The sequence below is a fragment of the Protomyctophum parallelum genome (assembly GCF_964188405.1).
Source record: "Protomyctophum parallelum genome assembly, chromosome: 13".
NCBI lineage: Eukaryota > Metazoa > Chordata > Actinopteri > Myctophiformes > Myctophidae > Protomyctophum > Protomyctophum parallelum.
Genome location: NC_139708.1, coordinates 36004829 through 36024310, shown reverse-complemented (window position 1 = coordinate 36024310; position 19482 = coordinate 36004829). Strand labels below are relative to the sequence as shown.

At 42.5% G+C, this 19482-nt stretch overlaps 1 protein-coding gene across 3 annotated transcripts in view; it reads right to left on the bottom strand.

The window, feature by feature from the left end:
- The window catches only part of sgsm3 (small G protein signaling modulator 3), a 37350-nt gene extending 17868 nt beyond the window's left edge, over nt 1–19482 (bottom strand). Inside the window, exons 1-12 of one of the 3 annotated variants that reach the window (XM_083780692.1) lie at nt 19324–19482; nt 13448–13538; nt 12446–12531; nt 12130–12193; nt 9655–9851; nt 8907–9014; nt 7143–7286; nt 5716–5911; nt 4147–4292; nt 3188–3421; nt 2635–2817; nt 297–455 (exon numbers count right to left, since the gene is read on the bottom strand). In XM_083780692.1, coding sequence (XP_083636818.1) covers nt 297–455; nt 2635–2817; nt 3188–3421; nt 4147–4292; nt 5716–5911; nt 7143–7286; nt 8907–9014; nt 9655–9851; nt 12130–12193; nt 12446–12531; nt 13448–13454 — 1524 coding nt within the window. In that variant the 5' untranslated portion in view covers nt 13455–13538; nt 19324–19482. Of the gene's footprint in view, nt 1–296; nt 456–2634; nt 2818–3187; nt 3422–4146; nt 4293–5715; nt 5912–7142; nt 7287–8906; nt 9015–9654; nt 9852–12129; nt 12194–12445; nt 12532–13447; nt 13539–14547; nt 14662–19323 lie in introns of those variants that run through there. The other 2 variants (XM_083780694.1, XM_083780693.1) reach the window with 2 other exon arrangements.

Here is a 19482-nt window from a genome sequence, read left to right as displayed (position 1 = left end):
CACGTGCTACTTGGAAAAATGCTAAGTGTCAAGCCCTGGTCTGGGCATATCATTTTTCGAGGGGCACACGGCCAAAGAGAGGTGCAACGACGGCCATGGCCGCCGTGAAATTCCCACCCTGCTTCACGTACCTGTAACTCAGCTGCAACTGTAACGATTTACATTCGGGCACTGACATTATGTGATGTCTACACGATTGTCTCACATATTTCAGCAGGTCACCGTAACACCAGCGAGTGGCTGAGAATTTGGGTATTGGAATTTGGCTAGTCCCTGTTGAATGAGCTGTGACTCACTGTGATGATGTCATTCTTCCTGAAGCCCAGCTCATCGTCGTCATGGCGTTCGAAGTCCAGCAGGGCCTTGGCCCGTCGCCGTCGGTTACGCGACACCACCAGGAAGTTCTCGTGGTCCCGCTGGTGGCTCTCCATGGAGTAGTCAGGAGTCAGCTGCTCCTGAGACACATTGATCATCAATAAAGACTTAATTATTAGTGGAATAATAATAATAGTATTATAATACATGTATACAATTTATATAGCGCTTTTCTGGGGGGTTTTTAGCCTTAAAGAGTAGGAGGAGACGGAGAGCAAATGAGCAGGGAGAGCCAGGGGAGTGACATACAGCAAAGGTTATCAGGAACGGGTCAGGCTGCATTAGGAGCCTACAGTAGGTGCCCGGACCCTACGATGCACTGTCACGCTGCATTAGGAGCCTACAGTAGGTGTCCGGACCCTACGATGCACTGTCACGCTGCATTAGGAGCCTACAGTAGGTGTCCGGACCCCACAATGCACTGTCAGGCTGTATTAGGAGCCTACAGTAGGTGCCTGGACCCTACGATGCACTGTCACTCTGCATTAGGAGCCTACAGTAGGTGTCCGGACCCTACGATGCACTGTCACGCTGCATTAGGAGCCTACAGTAGGTGCCTGGACCCTACGATGCACTGTCACGCTGCATTAGGAGCCTACAGTAGGTGCCTGGACCCTACGATGCACTGTCACGCTGCATTAGGAGCCTACAGTAGGTGCCTGGACCCTACGATGCACTGTCAGGCTGCATTAGGAGCCTACAGTAGGTGCCTGGACCCTACGATGCACTGTCACGCTGCATTAGGAGCCTACAGTAGGTGCCCGGACCCTACGATGCACTGTCAGGCTGTATTAGGAGCCTACAGTAGGTGCCTGGACCCTACGATGCACTGTCACTCTGCATTAGGAGCCTACAGTAGGTGCCCGGACTGCTAGGCAGGCCTCAGTCTATACAGCGCTTTTCTGAGTACCGGTACTCAAATTCACTTTAGAAAAGGGCAAATAAAAACGGCTTTATTTGGAAAAACTAATAAATGCAGCAGACTGTAGCTGAACAGCATATTTAAGAAAACTATTTGGTAAATCATAACCCAAGTGACAGTGGGGTTAGGCATAAGGAAAGTATGATTTATAATTCATAGCATAGATTTATTTAGATTAAATAGATTTATTTAGAGCCAGTGAGCACCTCCACTGGGGCTAATTTGTAGAGTTTAATGGCTTACATACAGTAAGGCCATTCCCAACTGGTCCAGGGATTCAAACGGAGTTCTAGTCATAAACCCATGATGACATGGGGGTTAACTACACGTACGTCAGAGTGGCTAAACTGCAGGATGGACACACTCTAATGAATTCATACATATACAGTAACAAACAGCTGAGGGAGGCTGTGGGGCTCAACTGGGCCATTATATACGGCCGACTCCATTCCGCCTTGCACTCTCTGCTGCATTAGAATGACTCACTGATTGCTTCCAACTCCTAGGAGACGGAGCATAAACTCCAACCGTAAAAAATAATAAAAAGCCTGTTAGGCTGTTAGATGCAACTATGCAACAAGCTATCTGCTGGGCAGCTGAGTGATGGTGTGTGTGTGTAGAGGCCGGTGGCAATACATTCCTCTGCATTTGATAATGATGACTCTTTTGAAAGCTTCCCCCAAAAAAACACTGATAGAATTCGCAGCCTTCATCTTCATCATCATCACAAAAAGCCCTTTCAGGCTATTTTATTATTTTTAACATAATTATTATAAAATAAAATATCTGCTGAAACCGATAATCGATTCGATACCGATATTGCATTTTAAGCCCAACATCGGCCGATACCGATGTGAAGACCTTGCCAATTGACAATCCGTATGCTTTATCACTGCTTTTGTAAAATACATGCATTCTCAATTTTGTCAAATGTAGACTTTCTGATATGTTTGATAATACCACAATAAAAAACTGAAAATAAAAAAGAATGCATGAACACCAATGTTCCCTTTTTGGGGGAAATAAAATGAAATCACACCCGTGTGAACTGAGTGGTGCAACTCCCCTCTCCCCCCCCCCCCCCCCCCCTCTAATACTAGCTCTCTCTCTCCGAACAGTGCCCCTACTGGTACCAATAGTCATATACTGGTGCTCATGGCAGGTGAACACAGACATTGCCGTTCTTTGGAGTGGTTGCACCACTCAAAAATGTGTAAAAAAAAAAGACTAGACACATTGTGATGTGATGCGTTCTATGCTTTTTGTTCAAGTACATAGGGCTCCATTTAAGCCCTATATACCTAAGAAAGGTGTGTGTGCGGCATGATTGGACTCACGGTGTTGCAATGGCGCGGGTCCAGACAGTGGAAGTGCTCAGCGGTGCTGCTGATGGCCTCCCGGAGGGCGGCCACCAGCTCCGTCTGTTTGATGTTCTTGGACTTGAGGGCCTCGGCCTCATCCTCGCCCCACAGCAGGGAGCTGAGGGTGGACTTCCTTCGCAGGGACTGTCTCCTGACCACCTGCGCACGTGACACATGTATTCATTGAACATGTTTCAGAAATACGTCTTCATTTATGGTTTTTAGGCTTGTTTTTTCTACCAGCCAGGGCAAATGCAAAACATTATGCACAATGGCAACCTGGAATATAGAACATATATGCCCTAAATACAGTCCTTGAACAAGAACACAAAGAAGAATTTTGTATAATCTTCTAAACTGAGGAAATTGCACAAATGATGGCTTGACTTTTCAAGTTTAGGGATAAGGGGTATAGCATGGTGAAAATAGGGCCCCAAATCTTTTCAGAAATGGGAAATCTTTAAGCTCACAAACGAGAATAGTTGGAGTTCCAAGACCTCCGGCGTCCTGTCGACAACAGCGACTGTACCTTGTTGAGGTTGGCGTTGATGGTCCCGTTGTTGCCGTTGCTGAGCTGCGCCTGCTCGTTGAGGATGTAGGCCAGGTGCTTGTGGCGGTGAGCCTCCAGTGTGTCCTGGGACAGCGAGCCTGCCAGCCTCATGGCTTCACCCAGCACTGCAGGCCCGTCTCTCAGCTGGCCGGGCAGGTCCGACAGCGTGTTGAAGATGGACGCAGAGTTCTCAGAAGATACCAGCTCGTCTTCCTGAGTGGAGGCAGGGAAGGGGGTTACTTGGGATGGTTACATTGAATAACATATACATGTTATAGAGTATTTTTAGAAAGCTTTGCAGCCTAGCCTCTCTAGGGAAATTACTTTCGGCTCCTTTATCTACTCGTGTCGTGAGCGGTTCCAAACTGTGTTACTGTATTCTTGCGAAAACAACAATGAAATGCTGAGTAGTAAGGTCCCAACGTGAAATAATGAGCAAAAAAGAGGTGCACAAAGAGGCAGAGGAAAAACAGAGGGACAGTGCTGTTACAAACTCAAATAGATAAAGTTCTCCTCAGAGCACAGGTCTCCATCAGGTCAGCTGTAGTGCACTTCAAGGGTTGCCGTTTTATTAAAACACTATTTAATAGAAATAGCAGATCTACAACATTTGACTTTGTGGCGCGTTTCCACCATTTTGAAAAATGGAAAGAAAACAATATTAAACATTAAATGTGTCAGTGATTTAGCACGGTGGCCGAGAGTCCGACTGAATTTTATTTCCAGAATATTCTCCCCTCGCCTGATATCATTGAGGATGCGCTAAGACGTGTACACACGTCCAATGCATCCGTCGGTTTGATTCCCTAGGACGTGTGGACACGTCGGATGGACGGAAACGGTTTATCGCAATTATTTGTGTGACAATTAATGGTCAACATAAATGTATAGTGGTGACAGCCCTAAGTGCGTGGCGGGCGGCGTTATTGCAAGCACACCTTGATCTTGAGCATGCCCAGAGTGACCTGGAAGAGTACCAGGGAGCCCTGGTAGAACAGCAGGTCCCAGATCCTCAGCAGCAGGCGGATGTCCACCACGCTGGCAAACGACGTCAGGAACCAGTGCAGCGTGATCAGGGACAGTTCTGTGGAAGCATATAGGAGAGAGAGAGACGTGATCAGGGACAGTTCTGTGGAAGCATATAGGAGAGAGAGAGACGTGATCAGGGACAGTTCTGTGGAAGCATATACTGTAGGAGAGAGAGAGAGAGAGAGACGTGAGCGGAATATTATAGCAAGCTGTGATCTCCTGAAAAAGCCAGGCTGAGTAAATATCCTGTACCCTAATTTCACCTCAAGCTCATCTCTCCGTCTGCGGTCGGTCTGTATGCCAGTAATCATTCACCCCTGCCTACACATCTAAAGGTTCTTACCAGTGGTATCCAATCATGTAACGGGGATATGCAGGCTTTTAACTGCAGGCAAACACAGGTGATTATTACACCAATCCCCCATCAGTGTAATTTGATTGGATAATAATGGCCTCAACCAAGACAATGATCATCTAATATACACATTAGGAGCCCCACTGTGTGCTACAGAGCTTGTGGTTGAGTGCCCTGCATGCCAAAATGAAGCCAATGTCAGCAAATGTCTACTTCCTTTAGGCTGGCCCCTTATTTAAACTCAATCCTAAACGTATCACCTTCATAACCTGCCTATAACTAAGATGGTCTTTCTCCCAAATACATAATACCATAATATGGTATTATATAGGCAGGTTATGAAGGTGATACCATAATATGGTATTATGAGACGTCATATACGACATCTCCCGCAGCCTAAGGTTCTTCACTTCAAGAAGAAATCCAATGGCCGATCCGAAATCAAGACCAAGTGTAAGGCGTCTATAGCGTATGACGCCGAGAGGCTAAAGCGGGGAAATGTTTCCACTGTCAGACTCGCTGCTTCAGTCGTTGTCATATGAGAATCACTGCTCCAGGCCAGGGTACTGCTTTAGTTAGGTTTATTAAAGTTTAGAAAGTTTACCACAGTGAATCACAGCAATGACAGCATAGTAAAAGCGATTTGCGGTCAACAAAGTCGGACCTTCCCCATTCACCCCCTCTCTCCTTCCATTCATGAAAATGCCGCTTTGCGAACAGCTGACTTTCTATGAGTGACGTAGGCTAGTAGCACACAACACCACGTGACCCATATAGCTGTCACCAACACCAAGGTTAACAGAGTTTTTGCAGTCTAGGCTGACCAGCTGCCAAAGGAGATCGTGCTTGCAAACGGTCTTTCAATTTTCCAAGTTTCACAGTTTATGTTTTAAGAACAGCTTTTGATTAAAGATTAGTTGCATTTTATTTGTATATTAATTGCATCCTTTATTACACTTTGCTAATGTATAATAATCCAGATTGATTGTGTTGTCGATCCATTTGATTCTTTATTACACTTTGATAATGTATAATAATAAAATAGAATATATTTTTCTCCCAGTTTAATCATAAAAGTGTCCTGAATGTATAAACGCATAAAAATAAAACCCTGGCCCCTTACCGATGTCGTGCTCCTGCAGGAGACCGTCCAGGGCGGGCAGGTACTGCACGATGAGCTGGCGCAGGACCCTCTGGTCCGTCTGCACGCCCAGCAGGGTGGACGAGAAGTACGAGGGGGGCAGGAGGTCTTCAATCAGCGCGCACATCATCCACATCACATCCTCCTCCTCCAAGAAGAGAAGCAGGCATGACACCACCTGTGTGTGAGAGTGAGAGAGTGAGAGTGAGAGAGAGAGAGTGAGAGAGTGAGAGAGAGAGAGAGAGAAAACATGACAAAAAAACCTTGCAAGATTCGTGAGCTGCTGTGATAGGAGGACATGAAATGGAACACAACTACCTTTAAAAAGACTACTAATCATTGTGTGTATACCTGCACCTGCATCGAGTGACCTTGGTACATAGAAATTGATTCGATTGGAGATTCTCACTTTCAATTGTACAGTGTACATACATTTTGTTTCGATTGTATTGTTCCACTTTTTGCTTTGGCAATGTAAACTTCAAATATTAATAAAAAAAATTACAAAAACATTGTTGATATATACTGCACATAGAAACAACCCCAAAAGGGGTTCCCAGTTTAAAAAGTATAGTTATGTATAGTGGTTCCCGGTGTACAGTAAATGTGTAAAATTGGCAATTATTTAAAAAAATATATGTTTTTATACCCGAAACCCTATCATTCTATTGTGATAACACTGTCCAATGTGTTCCAGTTCCGTGTCTCCAGCCTACATAAAACAAATATATGCATTTAAAGATATATATTTTTGGATCGCCTAGATACATAGGATGCACTGGGAAGCGTCATGTCCCATGTTGTGTTCTCTGCACAGAATGACAGGATGCCGTTTGAGAAGGCTGTGACAAGGCCCGTTAGGATTTTGTGTGGTGGTCAGTAGGCATGTAACGATTCACTCAACTCACGATACGATTCGTATCACGACACGATTTTTCACAATATGTTAAACAAAAATAATCTATTTTTTTAATTTATCTTCCCCCTAGAGCTTTTTTCACATTTTTTATTTAACTACAGTGCAAAAGAAGCAGCATTACTTTTGACAGTATAAAAACATAATTGCCTTCCTTGATGAGCATCAACGACATCACCTGGGCACAGTCACACACAGCTCCCCTCTACAGTGCTCTACTACTGAAAGTGATTCTCATTTCTCTCCAAAAGCACTTGAATATGATGGAATATGACTAAAACTCACATTTCACATCACTCATACATTTATTTTTCTTTGGAAAATCGATTTTTAAAATTTCAATAAAATCGATTCATATCGTCAGGATTAATATGGATATACCGTTACATGCCTTGTGGTCAGTCCTCACCATGCCAGTAGCCATTAAGATGTGTGTGTGTGTGTGTGTGTGTGTGTGTGTGTGTGTGTGTGTGTGTGTGGGGTCAGTCCTCACCATGCCAGTCCCCTGGCAGTAGCCTATGTCTGGATAGAGCCACGCCAGGCCTCTGAGGACACGCCTCAACCTGGGCACGCCCACACTGGTCATGCTGCAGAAACACGCATTGGACGGCATCGTCCGCAGCAGGTCCTTCTCTATCTGAGGAGGGATACAGCGACAGAACAAACAAAAACATCAGGATTTTGACAACTGCAGGCACCAGCTAGGAAAGGGAGATAAGTGTTTCATATATATATATACACAGAAATATACACAGAGGAAGAAGAGAAAAGGAGAACTCCTAATAATCACTGGGGCCATCTACTAAAACTACGAAAATGACACATGACAATGTAATGTCAAATGAGGTCAATACAGTTATATCCATAATAGGGTGCTACCCGCTGATTTTCATGAACGAGTATACAACATAAAGGCAACGTGAACTGATATTTTAGTCTGACCACATTCAAGTGGGCAGCCTATGAGAAACATGGTGTAACCCAGGTTCACCACCTGTCCAGAAGGCACTTAATTCTGCAAGAGTTGTCCTCTTGTGGAAAATCTGGTGTATTGTTTGGCCAGCGTTGATTTGTTAGGCTCTCATATGGAATGTGAGAGCCGCAGTTTTGTGTCACAGAAATGTATCAAAGAAGCACACACTGCTTTTGTCAATAAAGAATTGTCATTTTAATCAACACAATAAAATTGCGTTTTCTTTTTTTTTACATTTTTATTACTATTTTACCACTCTAGTATTATTGCGTGCCTATGCATTAATCTCAGCTCCTTCATATTGCAGATCTAATTTCCAGAGTGTTTCCAATGGCATTTTAATTAACTGTGGCTTAAAGAGATCTGGGCTTGTATTACTAATAGAAATATGTGCAGGCTAGCTCTTTATCTCGTACCTCTTTCCAGCAGACATTTTAGTTTCATTACTACCATCCATCTCTCATTGAGGAGAATGAGATTGACTAGATATTATTTACTGGGCTGCAGCCCACATTTAATCGCTTGAACCCCAACATCCATATTCTGGGGGAACATTAGCCAAACATAGCCGATGTACAAAACAAAGCTTGTAGATCGGCTATCTTTGGTGCAGAAATTTGGTGTAGAGAGAAAAAAGCTGTCCAAGTAGAGTGTTTTACTAAGAATAGAGGGTTTAAGTGGTTAAACTACAGGATTGTGTTTGTGGAGGATTGTGGAATCCATGTGGCTTATGTAGAGCCTCGCACACGTCTAGGGAGACCTGGCAAAGTCGGAAGTCTGGCAAATCAGCTCCTATCAGCATAATAAATACCACTAATTAATGGTAGGCCTCATGCAAATTCCATCTGACTCATAAGTTAATTATGTAGCTAATTTGCAATAGACCTCATATTCTGTTTAAGAGGATTTGGATATTTAGACATAATGTTCTAACCATCCATGGTACATTTACCAAGAGCTATGCTATTGGGAAATCATGGTACCGGTATATACACCATAAAAGTCACAAGTCTGTATGAGATCAACCAAGTTTGAAGGAAAACATGGTTTATCACAATGTCATAAAGACGTACTGCATTACCTACAATCCCAAGTGCAACAGCGACTTCTCAGAATGGTGAAGAAGCTTGCTGTTAACACGGAAATGTTTACTGGAACCACGAATGTCAAAGTCAGCTTGTGAGTTTCTGCTACTGCTCTTTATATAAGCTGTGTGTGACTGTGTGTGTGTGTGTGTGTGTGTGTGTGTGCGTGCGTGTGCACACGTGCGTGTGTGTGCGAGACCTGTTTGGCTGTCGTGGTGTCATCGTTGGAGCTGTTCTTGATGATCTCTCTGTAAGAGATCTCAGAGGTTCTTTTCTTCTGCAGAGCCCCAGACAGGCGCATCCATAGCTAGCAGGGACAACAATAAGACAGATGGATCAATAACTAGCAGGGACAACAATAAGACAGATGGATCAATAACTAGCAGGGACAACAATAAGACAGATGGATCAATAACTAGCAGGGAGTCAGGACAACAATAAGTGGTCCAACCAAATGTAAAAGAAGAAATGAGTCCGTGTTCTTTGTGGCAAAATACAAAAAGGGCCTTGCCCTACCAATCAGCTCCATCCTGCTGTGTCTGAATCGGTGTTGATTTTGGCAGCAAATTTTGATTTTTGTTTAGTCATAGTCTTTGGAATAAAATTAAAATGTTTGGCGGCCCATGATGGCTTCGTAATGGCTGATTTTAGACTTGGTTGCATATTGAAAATAGCCGGTCGTGCTGCGACGCATTGTGAGCTTGTACATCTGCTATTTTCAGCATGCAACAAAGCATAAAATGACTTGTCCTTTAGTTCTACTGGATCTCTTTTCCACTAGTACCTCCCTAAAATGTTAGTCTAGTTTCTATTTGTTGACAGAATTATCAGTAGGCCTATATGTAGTCTTAGTTTTAGTCATAGCTTAGTTCTTATTCAGTTTGTCAGTGAAAAAAGGTCGTCATAGACTTAGTCGACAAAATCAACAATAGTCTGAAAGAACGCACCTGCGGCCTCATGCTGTGCGGTATGCCACCGAGCACCAGCGAGTGCAGGCGGTCCGAGCGCGGCAGGAGGGGCGAGATGAGCTCCCAGGTGAGGTCGCCCACGGCGTGGTTGTGGGTGAACTCCAGGTGGGCCTGCCAGCGCAGACGCTGCTGGGGGTCCTCGCGCTGCGGCGAGCCGTTTGCCTTTGATTCACAACCTGATGGACGCACACATGGGAAAGAGTTCAAGCTCATATTGACATAACCTAAACATAAGAAAGATAATGTACTGTATAGTATGTATGGGGGGAGATAAATATATTTTTGGACCCTATAAAATGTACCCACCTGAGCCGAGTTGAAACTGATGAAAGTCAGTTTTAAAGCAATATCAAAATAAAGGATTTTGAGTTTGCAAGAAGGATAATCTTTTCCCAAGTGAATAACATTTATTTAATTGATTGATTTAATAACAGTTGAGTATACACACCAACAGCTGCAGTCATAAATCTAAAATAGAACATATCGAAGCCAGTGATCAGCTGTCAGACAATAATACCCAAGATAATAAAATTAACTCTAAGATTTTGATTTGGGTGCATTTTCAGAGCATGTTTATTTAATGACAAATGATAGATTTCATTCCAGCTTGGATCAATGGAAACAGTACTATACTTTTGTGACTATTTATCGGCATCACAATGAAAATAGTAGGAAATACATTTATCAAAAATACTATGACATTGTTTTACATGTTTGTTTTTATATGAATATTATATTATCATTGAAATCTTAATGTTTGGCCAATTATTTTGGGGCCCACTTGCAATATCCTCACAAGTTGAGAATCACTGTTCTAAAACAGTGGTTCCCAAACTTTTTAGCCCATGACCCAAAATAAATCTACAAGCTTACAATGCGGCGTGAAGTGACACGTTGTGAGCTTGTATATCTTCACTACTTCTTAATTTTTTCTAAAGTTTTCTAATTCATGCAATTTCTTCTATTTTCCTGTCCTTATTCAAGAAATTATTTAGAAAAAATAATTTAATTTCGTATTAATTCATAAAAACGAAAACGTAGCAAACAAGAAATTAAGGACCCATAAAAATGTGTCTGCGACCCACAAATGGTTCCTGACCCACTGTTTGGGAAAGTGTTCTAAATCAGTGGTTTTCAAATGGACCTTTATTCGATATTTAACTCTTGAGAGCATAAAATGTGTACGTCCTCAAGAGTTAAATTATTGTGGCCTGGTCCATGGCTCAGCAGGTGCCGCGGGTTCGACTCCTGATCCTGACGGCCCTTACTGCATGTCACCCCCCCATTCCCTGTCAGCTTACCGTCTATCCCTCCATAATAAACAATGGTGAAATCCACACAAAAAAAGAAAAAGTTAAATTATTGTTAAACATCTGCATTACTTAATTTACAAGAAGGCTACACAATTAGAGAATGTAATATAATTTCTATTTTGATCAACCTTTGCCTGGTATCTCTCCTAATGATACCAACATACACAGCATGGAATTGTGGACAAAATCTTAGCCAACAAAATATTCTTTAGTCTTCTTGGGTCTGAGGCTAAATGTCATCAAATGATGGTCCGTGGCTCAAATGCTGAATAAATAATGGACCTTGATATGAAAAGGGTTGAAAACCACTGCTTTAAAGCACTGTCACACCGCGAGCAGGCAGTAGGTAGGTAGTGTATCGCTGTCCTTGTTGAACACACATGATGTCTATCAGCAAGAGCCATCTTGAGAAATGGCTCAGTTGAATTTCAGCCAAGGGACTCGTCCGGGTCACATGCAACACATTATTCACACACACATGCCAAATCGTACCGGGTTTATTAAACCCTTAACTTGAAAGATAATATTAACCATGGTGGGAAATTTATTTAATCACTTTTCGTGTAACCAACAACATACTTCTGTGGTGCTCTATCCTCTTAGCCCTCTAAGACCCAGCGTTGCTTTTTAGCAACAATTTTATTTTAATTAATTACTAAGTTTTTTTTTTTTTTTCTGTTCTTTTTTCACCTAAACGTCATCAGTGATGTTCATTGCAATGCCATTTCAATTTTATTGGTCATGATATTTTCATAAAAATACCCCCCACAGAGGCTGAAATTCACACAAATTAAAAATGTCTGGACTGTGTGCGATTTAAAAAAAAAATTTAACCTAAGACTTTTGACCTTTACCCTAATAAAAGTAGGTACAATAATTGTAATATATGTTTTTTTGTGATTAGAATGTCTAGAACATGTTTTATTCATTATTGTGAAAGATATCCCCCAAATGTAAATTATTAATTTATTATATTATTATATAATTATTATAATAAATTATTATACATTTTTCATCAAACTTTATTTTTTTATTTTTTTTTAACATATTTTTAGTCTTAGTCCTAGTAGTACAAAGTAGTAGTAATGTTGTAATGTAAAAAAGTTCCTGAGAAACTGAAAACATTGTGTGCGTGTTTTACCGTCACTGCCCACTTTGAAGCCAAATTCGTCATAATGGAATTCTGGTTCCTCCTCGGGATCCTTCTGTAGGACAAGAGAGAAGACGCACAAAAGAGATCCCACTTTCAAATAGTCCTATGATCGGGCCACATAAAGCGGTGTTGCATGATAAAAGCCCTGCTGAAAAAGGTCGATGGCCTGACAGCACGTCTCGTGTTCCGAGTCCCATTCATGACGACCTTTGCTGCATGTCTCAAGACGAGCCTACTCGTCAGGACGAGTATACCGGTCAACGGGATCAAATGTGTTAAACGTCAAAAGAAAACCCAGCCTCACCTGGTGGTACTTGGCCAAGATGTCCTGGGGCCACATGCTGGGTGTGAGGGCTGAGAAGGGGCCCCCAGGGGCCGGAGTGTAGCTACCTGGAACAGCAACGGCCAATGAGAATTGAGAGGTAGTACGGTATACACAGAAGTGATACACAGTATACACACACAAAGTAGGAGGAACACAGAGGTCAAAATTCTCTTTTGTAAGGTGGATTTTCACTTAAAGAGCAAAGCCGTGTAAATTCAGAAGAGGTGGAAAAAGAGAGGACTTTACTCAACTGTGCATACAACCGTTTTTACTTCAGGTTTATTAGAAACAATTACATAAAAACTTAATCATGTGGATCTGGGGATCCACATCGTTATGGTGTGGCTCCAATTTGCCTCTCCAGCTTGTGACATCAGTCATCGGACGCATGACTCAAAATTCAGCGGTCAATTGACATCCATTATACATTATTACGTTAAGTTAAATATTTCAATAATTAGAAAACGTAAAGCAAACCAGTCAGCAACAGAATGCCAGCAGCAAACACTCGCGTTTGTGTGCATTCAGGTACTTTTCTTCATATAATACGGGTAAACCATTTTCCGCCTTCCTCAGCATGATAATCATCATGTTAATCACTCCGAGGAAGGCTTCGGTTGAAACACGTTGGTTATTTCGCCTTATCTAAATAAAAGTACCTGAAGGACACTTCCGTAAATGCTGGCATTCTTTCACCGATATTGAACTCTTCAGAGACGTAGTATATTATCTGTGGATCTGTGACCCGAGCTGTGCTTATAATCTTTCTAGTTAGGCAGTGTGCACAGCTGAGCTCATAGGACACAGACTGACACTCCCATTGTTATAGACGGCTAGACTCCAGCAGGACCATGCCGTAAAAATATATATCCCATTTTATGCAATACAACTTTGATGTGGATTTTGGAAGCAAACACAACTGATCATTAGCAGGAATGGTATTGTATAAAAAGACACAGACTGTAGCCTCAGAGTCTTTACCTGACATGCTGGTGGGAGGCAGAGTGAACAGCGGCTGTGCAGAGAGAGAGTGGCCGCTCTGGAGTAAGGAGGTCAACAGATAGCAGCCTCTCTGTAGAGACAGAAAAGAGTGGATGAGGGGGAAACTCGGAAACATTGGAAAACTTTGTTGAGTCCTGCTCAACACGTCGCTGATTGCATGTCATCCGTTCTGCAGATATTAATTATCCCTCACTTAATGCCGGAATACCCGGAAAATGAATTAAAAACACAAAAAGAACGCTCCGCAAGAATTGCGTTTCTGCAGATAAGACATGGTGTAGCTACTGTATGAACTCAGTCAGGACAAGACGGAGAGAATGCCTCGAAAGATAATGAGGGAAGAGTCTGCACAGGAGCAGTAGGCCAACTGTTTCACTTAACTTTGCCTGTGCTTGTGTGTGCGTGTGTGAGTGTGCGTTTGTGTGTGTGTGTGTGCGCGTGCGTGCATATCTACGTATATCAGATGAAATGTGGCTTATAAAATAGAAACTAAACATCACTAGAAAGAAAAAATGTTATTAGACCAGTAAACAGATGGAATTAGGAGGAAAATATTATTCTGGTTAACACATTTTTCAGTTTCATTAGGCTGCATTTTTATTTCTACCGAATGCTCCATTTTCTTGTTTGTTCTGTTTACCTGATTAGATCTAGGTTAAACTAATAAAGGATTTAGTATGCCTTTAGGCCTATTTTTAGATTGTCTCATGTAACGCATGAACACAAACAATTCTTTGTCTCAGCTCTTCCAGACTCAACTCATGACACGGCTCACGGAAGTAGCCCAGGGACATTTGTGGGGTAAAGTCCAAATACAAGTGACTGACAGAAGCTTAAAACCCCAAACTTGATCCTTATCCGTGTAGGTTTCCAATTGCAGAACACCTGCAGTGCAAAGATCCCTTGAATCATTTTGAAAAGTCTCACTTCAGACTGCGTTATTAACTATGAGCTTGTATATCTGCTATTTTTCAACAGCTAAAGTTTAAAATAATGGTTATAGACAGTGGTTAAAAGCTATAAGGTGACACAGATGCGTTCCCATGTCTTCATGGGTTAAAGCTGGTAGGACTGCTCACCAGTATTCAATGTGCATTTGGTGTCTTGCCGGACGAGTGGAAGTCAAGTGAATAACAGGTTCCTTGTTGTGGAAAGAACTCGAGGCAACAATCATTGGGTTGTCTTAGACTTAGAGGTTGGACAAACAGACAAGTGTTTCTCATGGATGGTTAGCTAATCAAAACATCTGATCTAAGCCACTTCCCAACACAGTGAACACACAGCTTCAACATGAGTTGGTTTGTCTTCTGCCATGGACATTTTAAATAATTTACTGGGCTTACTTATAACTTTACAACTGTGGTGGTTGTATTTTGTGCCCCTGCTCTTCTATTGAGACATCGTGTCAAGGTCATCATGTCTCACGGTCACCTAGACCAGGGGTTCTCAACATTTTTTGGCTGGGGACCCCCGGAAATGCCGTGTCTCGCGACCTCCGCCCCGCCCCCCTCCCCACCCCCAATACAAATTGACCGCTACAATAACCTGAATAGCGAAATTACATCACAAATAAATACTGAAACCAGATATAATCATTAAGGAAAGTGTGTGCATGCATGTGTACTACTACAGTATGTAAACATGTGTTCAGTTGCCAAAGAAAGAAGGAAATTGGGGACCCCCCGGAATAATTTGGCGAACCCACGGGTTGAGAACCCCTGACCTAGACACAGGATGTGACATGAATTTTCATATTATCCCCTGAGCAAGCAAACAGGCTCTATTAGCTGGATGGTACAACATGGCCACGAGTGCACATAAATTACATTCATCAAAGTGTGTCCTCCTCTTTAACCCATAAATAGGCCTGACCTCAAAAATCCTCCAGTTTTCTGAAATAAATATTTTCTTTTTCTTTTTCAAAAATAGCAGACCTACAAGCTCTTAGCTTGTAGCTATGAGCTTGTAGATGCTATTTTTCAATAGCTAAATTACAACATAATGTTTAAAACACCAAAAGGGGTTCCCGCCCAGAATGGGTTAAATGTTGTACAAGGCGGAAATCTCAGAAGTGATCCTATCATCCTACGTACTTTAGTTGCCAGCAATACATTTACAAGGTCTCTGGCAGGGCAACATGACGCATGCATGCTAGTAATGAAGAGAGAATGGCAGTGGGAAAAGGGACACACAAACATGCGTCACAGTGTGAATAATGAATATACAGTAATGGATATGCAGATGCATGGAACATACTATGGACTAGAGGGTCAACATGCATGATACAAGGGGTGACAATTCATGGTCTAGTTTCTTTTTGGTTCTTAGTCCATGAGCCAGAGCTCCAAAATTGGTGGGAAGAACTATACCTATATTAAATTGTTTATAGGATCAATAAAAGTAAATTAAAACATAACCCTTCCACAGTAGTAGCTTTTTCAAATTTTCTATTATTTCGCATATTTTCCTACATGCCTCATTTGAATATTTAAACATGTAAAATTTGTAATACAATAAATAATCCAATTGTGGAGCTCTGGCTCATGGACTAAGAACCAAAAATAACTCAACCAGTTCCCATTGGGAACCAACCGGTTGGAAAAGGGGCCATTGTGTGCTTGTAGAACGGCTATTTTGCTAGTTTGGGTCCAGGGCAAACGTCTAATTTCTCTTTTGGGTCTCAAGCTAAAATGTTTGGGAACCACTGGACTAGACAATCGAAATAACCAAGCCCTTGGCTTGGGCTTTATTGTATTTCCATCCTTTCTTCCTCACTGTGATTCATACATGTATTGACTGCAGTGCAGTGTTATATAGGTTAGGTTTAATCATCAAATAAACTCCATCCATTCATGTATTTCCATCTCCATGGCAACAATGTCACAGCAAAACATTCTCAGACCATGCACCTGCCTCCCCCTTCCCATCAACAGAATACAACAGCAGGAGTGCAGCATTGTCAAGAAAAGCTCACAATACAGCAACAGGGGACACTGTTAGCAAGGCATGCTGTGCACCGACTGATAAATCACACACACACACACACACACACACACACACAGCCACAATGGCATTATAATAATCTTAGCACGCCAATGCAGCTCGCTAGCAGGCGGACAGACTCGCCTAGGAGGGATTCATTCCAGCAGCAGGCTTGCGGCATCTCTGAAGAGGAATTTAGGACTTTGAAGAGAGATGGGAAATCAATTTGAGGCTTGGAGGATTGCCAGCCATCTCGGGCTCACAGCTCTGCCTCTGTGAAGCCAGTGGGGTGAACGCAGATTCTGAGGCGTAAAAAGCCAACAGCGTAATCAACTGCCAAGGTAGTCAAGATGACAGAAACCATCCTGAACCGTGATCCCACAAATTATCTTGACATTCTGACACAACACTGCTGCAAATGGCTGCGCTGTTGTCCAAAAGACTCGGTGAAGACAGCTCTTCACCTAGAAGACGTTCTCCAAAACAAATTCCCACATGAGGACAAGTCTTTGTGCCCAAGAGAAAGTGCCACAAAGAAGACATCAAGGATTATCCTCAAACCACAAACACAGTTATACAGTAATGGTACACGCGCACACACACACACACACACACACACACAAGACAACCTCTTTAAAAGCAATACAACGATCTTTGAAAAGCAAGCACAGCAGTCTGACTATGATATGTGTGTGTATACAAGGAAATTGACATACCATAATTTAAAGCAAGGAGCAAATATAAATCTACAAAACAAACAAACAATAGAGATACAGTGTAAGAAGGAACCACTCTAAATGGGGCCACTGTGTCAAAAACCCACGACAGGACACTTACGAATCAAGCACCGCGTGTTGACTTTGTGGCAGGCCGTGTGTTTTTACGATAAGGAAAACTGCCCACCTCCTTGTTGCATGACCACAAAGAGGGTTTGGTCCGCAGCTCAGGTGAGACTCGGGTGACCCATGTTTGCACATGCTGGCCAACACCCTGCCGCCTGCTGCCATTAAACAAAGCTCAAGACATCCCAGTGTGTAGGCAGGTGGACATTAATTTGTGTGACATTTCCTCCTTGACACAGTCAGTCACTATTTATGATAAAATGGGAACAGGGTTATGGTGTCAAGATTCTCCAGAGTGTATTTATCCGTGTGCATAAACAAAACACAAATTTGCTCCCTAACCAGACCCAAGCCAGCTGTTCCTTCAGATAGCCCGCACAATGTTTACCAGCAGCAGTGGCTTAGGGGTAGAAGAGTGACCGGATTGTAACCGCAAGGTTACCAGTTCGAACCCGGGCTCCCCCAGAGTTAGTGTCGAAGAAGTGTCCTTGAGCAAGACACTGAATCCCTAAGTGCTGGTTGGTGCCTTGCATGGTTTCCGCTGCCATGTGTGTGTGTGAATTGGTGAATGTAATGCACAATCTCTGTAAAGCGCCTTGGATAAAGGCGCTATATAAATGCACCATTTACCCTCTCGTCCCCCAGAGAAAACTCTGCATCCAGAACTGAGGGACTTTCCCTGAATAATGACCAATATAACACCTTAACGGACACACACACACACACACACACACACACACACACACACACACACACACACACACACACACACACACACACACACACACACACACACACACACACACACACACACACACACACACACACACACACACACACACACACACACACACACACACACACACACACACACACACACACACACACACACACACACACAGCTTCCCAAAATGACAAAGCTTTCACAATTCAAACCACCTACATTTGGCTTTCTATCAGCATTACGCTGCATACTATAGTGATAGTCTACTAACAGTTTGGCATCAGTAAGCTGCAACAGTTCCAACTTTGGAAGCTGCAACAGGTGATTAATTATCTGGCACTTGGGAGCATACAGACAGGGTGTGGTACAGGCTTGCAAATATTTGGGCTATAATTGCCATGGCAATTGTATTCCTCATTATGCATCCATCCATGCCCCACACCTCCCCCAACACACACACACATCTTCCCCGTCTTCCACAGTAATGGTACACACACACACACACACACACACACACACACACACACACACACACACACACACACACACACACACACACACACACACACACACACACACACACACACACACACACACACACACACACACACACACACACACACACACACACACACACACACACACACACACACCGTCCTACAGTTTTACAGTAATGGTACACACACACACAGAGATAAGACAACCTCTTTAAAAGCAATACAACGAACTTTTAAAAGCAAGCACAGCAGTCTTGATCATCAGTTTTGATGAATTGAACAATGTGGACCCTGTTGTAAACAAGTGTAATGCTTAATTGGGTCGTCCACTCACAGTTGACAGTCTTTGTATTGAGTTTGTGCTTAAAATGTACTGTAAATTCTACAAACTATTAATAAATATTTCAATCAATCAATCAAAGTCTGACTATGATATGCATGTGTGTATACAAGGAAATTGACATACCATAGTCTTTTACCAAAAAGCCTATGGTATACATTTGTAATGACACGTAAGTGTTGTCAGGGAAGACCTAATTTTGTATGCGAATGGTGCCATTTTCTGGGAGAATTGTGACTCGGCGAGAAAAAGCAGTGAATGGTATAAAGCATTCCGTTACAAAATCACGAGGTTTGATTTAATACCAAATATCCTACAAATACTTGCGATGTTGTCGTGTTTAAGCATCAACATCACAGACCATATTGACAATCAGCTGTTAGCCACATTATGCTAACATTTGCTAGCAACCATGGTTGAATATTGAATGCATAATTGCATATTGTGCGATAGCATGCTAGCACACTTACCGTATCATCGTGGTACTGTATCGAGATGTGGTATGTTTGGCTTCTTTACCGATAAATAAAGGTAAATTACAATTTCCTATCGCATCTTCCCCGTCCTATTTTCGCTGCTGGGTTCTCACTGTTTTGCGTCATATGCACCTGCTAGTAGCGACGTGTAGC